Genomic DNA, 6,267 nt, shown 5'->3' on the forward strand with positions numbered 1-6,267 from the left:
TCGAAGACCACGGAATATGAGACCAAAGACCGTTTGAATACAGCAAGACAGTTCTGAACATGGACTAAAAACCTGTCGTGACCAGAAACAACCAGGAGGTGACAGAAAAGAACAGCGGAGGAAATCAGAGTGACACTTTGATATTTTCCATCTTTTCTGTCCTCTGATATGATGAGACATAGGAACACACTCATATTTACATCTCACTTACTTTTTCCTGTGTTCATTATATTCATTTATTTCCTCTATTTAGTTACTTGTATTGTATAATCTCATGTCTATAAATGTCTCATACATTCTTAGTTTGACTGTTTCTAATCTACGTTAAATAGATTTTAGCCTCAGAACCACTGACTTATACTTTTTTGTTCATTGTTGCAGAAATAAAAAATGTTCTTAAAATATGCGCAAGTTTTTTCTTTGTTTGACATATTTGTGTAATATTTTTACGTTTCTCTAATTGTATTATTTTTTTATTTCTGATGCAGAATTTTACGGTAACAAGCCAAACATCGTGTCAGTAAATGTTCTAATGTTATAACAGGTGCATTTGACTTTCATATCAATTTTATTTATGTTGTCATGAGATTCTTTCAGGCAGCATGAGTGTGAAATTCTGTAATTTTTTTACTGTATAATATTTTAAGCTGTTGAATATTTGTATTTGTATTTATAAGTCTAATGCCATTTGAAGTCATAATGAAGATTCAAATGTTTTGTTTGTGGAGTATCCAGCAGGTGGTGCTACATGTACACAGTAGTAGTAAATGTAGTGTCATTGTGAGTTCATGGCTTTGGGTTATCTCAAATGAAAAACGTTCAGGACAGCAACAGCAGAAGAAGTGTCCAACAGAAGAACATCACCCAGACCAGAGACTGTTTGTTGTATTGAGTAACACTCTATAATTCAAGTGATCGGTTATTCAGGACACCGAGGACGACCTTTACATCGTGGAAGAAAAGCTGATATTTGAAAATTGAGTTGTTTTGATGAACATGAACTGTCCCAATTTATGATGTAACATGGTGTCAAGATTATTTCCATGAAGTCTAACAGCTCGTGTCTTTGTTATTCCAAATGGAACTCTTTGAGTAAACTTACTGACATGAACATGTTTGCAGATGATGAGCTCCTTTACCAAAATGCCGGCTTGATGTTCATGTTAGCTCCTGATGGTTCCACTGTCTTTATTTTCTTTATGCTAAAATATTATTAGCGAGGCTCGTACTGTTATAACCAACAACATAACTGTCAAACTATTTCCTTTTGGATTTGTGTTTGGAACATGAGATGTAGATCTAATGGGACAAGTGCCAAGCTCTCTTAGCTCTGCCTGCGTACCTGCTCTGATCTGAGTGAACAAACCGGTAGACCAGCAGCCTGCAAGATAACGCCTGGTGCTCTATGTGTGGTATCCATGGAAACATCAAAGATATGATATGGACTTGTGTTAACTCAGAAGAGTTCAATGAAACAGCATGAAGTTAGTTTACGGTGATGATCACAGGTCAATTTGTTGACATGTAGTGGAGATTCTGAGTGTATTCTTTTTTCTGTTTCTGTTTCTTGTATATCTGTAAATTCTTGATGTTGTTTAAGTGTAAATACTGTATATATAAGTACTTTATATAATTACTTATTCACATTCATTAAAGTCTGCAGTCAGAGGTGGTTTTAAATGTGTCTTGTTTGAGTAGTCGGGCTTCATTCCACACACCTCAGCTCCAACGATCTATGAGTCAGGAGGCATAAGAGGCAAATTGGACAAATGCCAAGCTCACTTATGATGAAACTGCCTCATTGGACTGTACATGTTTTGTTCTATTAGTAAATAAAATGAAACAGTGTCACATTGCAGACCAGTGACAGGTGATTAAAAGTAGAAAGTAAAGAACCGAAGGCTTTGCCAACTCTTTACAGTCTTTGTCGGTGGATTCAACATTTAAATATTCAAGTATTTTTCTCTTCCAACTTCAATCAAGTCTGTCTTATTTCCTGAGTGATGTGTATCAGAAGATTTACAAGCGTGTTTACACAAAAATGCCCAGTTTTAAGTGTGTATACTGTGTACTACACCACTGGTGGAAACATTGCAGTCGTCTATTAGGTCATCCAAAGCTGGAGACCCTCCCCACTTAAAGGTGGAAACAGATATCTCTTCTCTCTGTTGGTGCTGAATCATCAGGGTGGTCTTTATAGGTAATTTGAATTTTTTATACGATAGAATTAAGAGCGTGAACAGTGGGTGTGTTCACAAGTGACTTGTTTGAGCAACCAGACTTCATTCCACCTGCATCAGGTCCAATGATCCATTCTCAGATAAGCTGGGACACGGAAGAGGCAGGTCATCCTCATGTTTTGTGCAGAGAAGTAAGAATTGAGGAAATGAATTTCAGAGCAGTGAGTAAAGAACAAAAGGCTTCATTCGACATCTGACGGTCAGGATTCATGATTCGGATCGGAAACCGTGAGAAAAATGTTTCTTAACTTTATTTCAAACTAACTTGTTGCTGTATGGTGAATGTGGGAATGTCTTGTGTGCAGCAGCTGAGGTCTGAACAGATGAACTGAGGCCTGTAAAGAGTCAAAGAACTCCTCCCCGAGCTGAAACAAACATGTTTTTTGTCTTAAGTTTATGTCTCGCTTGATGTTGAAGGCTCATAACGTGTCTATAAAAATGATAAAATGATGGAGGATGTCTTTACTCCATAATCGTAGCTGTCTTTTTAAACTCATGGATTCTGGAAGATTGTGTCGTAGCATCTGTCTGTCTCTCAGACGTAGAAGCTGGTTCATGAAATGAAATGAAACATGTTTTATTTGTTTTGTGCTCATGAAAGTTCAAACCTCTGTGAGCTTCAGTCTGTGGAGATAACTGCAGTTTAATTTCTAACCACTAGATGTCAGTGTTACACATACAGTTACATACTGTTCCTTCAGATGTCTGTCAGTGTTTTGAAGTGACATGAAGCACAAATTAACTACAAAATGAACTTTTCAGGAGTCCAGCATGCTGCAGCCAAAGATCCAGCCCAGTGATGGACTGTCCTTCAGGACCTGCAGTGTTTTCATCTTCATGGTTCTTCAGTCTGTTGGAGGTAATTTCAACACAAAACACTCCAGTAACACATCGATGTGCAAATTTACCAACAGTTGTTGAGACATTTCACTTAAAACTCTTCGACTGAAACTTCACAGGTACGGTGGCCGGGAACCCTCAATGCTGCAAATAAAAGAAACGCTGCAAACAAAAAGAAACAGCGCTACAAATAAAAGAAACGTTGCAAACAAAAAGAAACAGTGCTGCAAATAAAAGAAATGCTGCAAACAAAAAGAAACACAATCGGGGGGGCGTCTAGCAGTCACAGAAAAAACACTTAGGGAGCCTACTTCAAATTTAGTCGAGTAGTCTTCAGCACATGTGGGACTGTTCAGTGGAATTTTTTTTTTCCATGAGCTACAGTTCATAACAGTGGCTAGTGTCAGTTGTGAGATTGAATCTGAAAATAGTCCGTTTTTCATATTTTTGTTCTGCGTCTGTAGTTTTTCTCAACAATTCAACGACTGTCTGTGTCGTTGGCTACACAACAAATCAATGGAGTAAATTGTTAAACCAGAGTGTTATTGATGCAAGAAAGTGCCGCATAAGGCAATAAGATGATGCGAAACAAGACTACACATGAGTCGATCTTGAAAATCCTAGGATGGAGTGGAAAGAAGCAACAGGAGGACCAGCGAGAGCAACGGGAAGGACAGAGACAGTACCTAATCTCCTATTCTTGTTTATCCCCCGCTTTCCTTTTTGTCTGCACCGTATTTAATTCCATTGGAATTATTTAGTTAGTTAGTACATGGCCTGCCATGGTTGTCCATCTGCTGTTTAAGAATGCAAGAAAAGCCAAAAGTTAAGAATGATGTAAACGAGACTACACATGAAATCCATCCTATGTTGGAGGGACAGAAGCAACTGGAGCAGGACATAACACAGAAGTTGAGACCAAAGACTATTCAAAATGCAGTGACAGTTCTGAACATGGACTAAAAACTCCGTAGTGACAAAACAACCAGAGGTGAAGAAAGAACAGACAGATGAATCAGTCTGTCGCTACATCAAGCAGACCAGAGAGACACACTTCTATGTTCCAGGTTATAAAGAGTTCAAAATAAATTCAATATATTGTTTCTGTTTTTTAACAGTTGAAGTCGAGTTTGATTAAAAAATGTTGTTCTGTTCTGTGTTGTTTCATTTCAGGTGATTTCTTCACAGTTCAGTTCACTTTGAATCAGACTGAGGTCATCTTCTTCATCATCATCATCAGTCTTTTCATTGTTAGCATTGTTCTGCTGCTCTGTGCTTCCATTTGGATATGGAACTGTGAGTCACATTTTCATTTTTCATGTTGAGTTGCTGTCAGAGCTCTTCATTGGCTGTAGTGATACGTTGGATCAACAGATTATATAACACAATGTTCATGATTCAAGTTAAACAGACACCTGGCAGCTTACTTCAAGTTTAACTGAGTACTGTTCAGCACAATTGACAATCGTTCATTGGATTCATTTGTTTTTATTAATTAGTTCACTAAAGTTGATAAAAGTGTCAGTTGTGATCTCAGATGGCAAATTGCAGATCACCATCTTAAGATGAGAAAAAAAAAAAAACAATTGTCTGTGATTCCAAAAAATATTCCAGTTCAGTTTTCATATTTTGTTCTGTTTTCTCATTTAAACACACAAAAACACGAAACTGAAACATTTTTCTCTGTTTCCACACAGGCTGCAATATAACAAATAAGTGCATCAAAGACAATAAACAGTAAAGCCAGAAATCAAGAAGGATGATGCAAATATGAATGTTTATGAACTCAAAGAAGACTGAAGGACCAGCGTCGAAGACCAGGGAATATGAGACCAAAGACCGTTTGAATACAGCAAGACAGTTCTGAACATGGACTAAAAACCTGTCGTGACCAAAAACAACCAGGAGGTGACAGAAAAGAACAGCAGAGGAAATCAGTTCTGTCCTGACTGTTTGTTGTAATGAGTAACACTCTATAATTCAAGTGATCGGTTATTCAGGACACCGAGGACGACCTTTACATCGTGGAAGAAAAGCTGATATTTGAAAATTGAGTTGTTTTGATGAACACGAACTGTCCCAATTTATGATGTAACATGGTGTCAACATTATTTCCATGGAGTCTAACAGCTCGTGTCTTTGTTATTCCAAATGGAACTCTTTGAGTAAACTTACTGACATGAACATTTGTTGACATGGAGTGGAGATTCTGAGTGTATTCTTTTTTATGTTTCTGTTTCTTGTATATCTGTAAATTCTTGGTGTTGTTTAAGTGTAAATACTGTATATATAAGTACTTTATATAATTACTTATTCACATTCATTAAAGTCTGCTGTCAGAGGTGGTTTTACAGGTGTTTGATTGAGTAGTCGGGCTTCATTCCACACACCTCAGCTCCAGCGATCTATGAGTCAGGAGGCATAAGAGGCAGATTGGACAAATGCCAAGCTCACCTATGATGAAACTGTCTCATTGGACTGTACATGTTTTGTTCTATTAGTAAATAAGACGAAACAGTGTCACATTGCAGAACTGGTCTGCAATGTGACACTGTTGAATGTGACACAGGCGAATTAAAGTTGAAAGTAAAGAACCGAAGGCTTTGCCAACTCTTTACAGTCTTTGTCGGTGGATTCAACATTTAAATATTCAAGTATTTTTCTCTTCCAACTTCAATCAAGTCTGTCTTATTTCCTGAGTGATGTGTATCAGCAGATTTAGAAGCGTGTTTACACAAAAATACCCAGTTTTAAGTGTGTATACTGTGTACTACACCACTGGTGGAAACATTGCAGTTGTCTATTAGGTCATCCAAAGCTGGAGACCCTCCCCACTTAAAGGTGGAAACAGATATCTCTTGTCTCTGTTGGTGATGAATCATCAGGGAGGTCTTTATAGGCAATTTGAATTTTTTATACGACTCACCTGTTTAAATTATATTAAGGCTTAAAGTTATGCAGAATTAAGAGTGTGAACAGTGGGTGTGTTCACAGGTGACTTGTTTGAGCAACCAGACTTCATTCCACCTGCATCAGGTCTAATGATCCATTCTCAGATAAGCTGGGACGCGGAAGAGGCAGGTCATCCTCATGTTTTGTGCAGAGAAGTAAGAATTGAGGAAATGAATTTCAGAGCAGTGAGTAAAGAACAAAAGGCTTCATTCGACATCTGACGGTCAGGATTCAT

The 6,267-nt window shown here is 37.7% G+C and overlaps 1 protein-coding gene and 1 long non-coding RNA gene across 3 annotated transcripts in view; both read left to right on the plus strand.

Moving 5' to 3' along the window:
• The window catches only part of LOC113747581 (butyrophilin subfamily 1 member A1-like), a 14,701-nt gene that overhangs the window by 3,372 nt on the left and 5,062 nt on the right, over positions 1-6,267 (plus strand). Inside the window, exons 1-2 of one of the 2 annotated variants that reach the window (XM_027287633.1) lie at positions 2,335-2,468; positions 3,003-3,099. In XM_027287633.1, the coding sequence (XP_027143434.1) occupies positions 3,012-3,099 (88 nt within the window). In that variant the 5' untranslated portion in view covers positions 2,335-2,468; positions 3,003-3,011. Of the gene's footprint in view, positions 1-2,334; positions 2,469-3,002; positions 3,100-6,267 lie in introns of those variants that run through there. The other variant, XM_027287632.1, reaches the window with a different exon arrangement.
• On the plus strand, positions 4,109-5,426 carry LOC113747590 (uncharacterized). The gene is made up of 3 exons (XR_003463715.1): positions 4,109-4,147; positions 4,254-4,376; positions 4,778-5,426. It is a non-coding gene; the product is annotated as an uncharacterized LOC113747590 (long non-coding RNA).

The sequence above is a fragment of the Larimichthys crocea genome, chromosome XIV (assembly GCF_000972845.2).
Source record: "Larimichthys crocea isolate SSNF chromosome XIV, L_crocea_2.0, whole genome shotgun sequence".
NCBI lineage: Eukaryota > Metazoa > Chordata > Actinopteri > Sciaenidae > Larimichthys > Larimichthys crocea.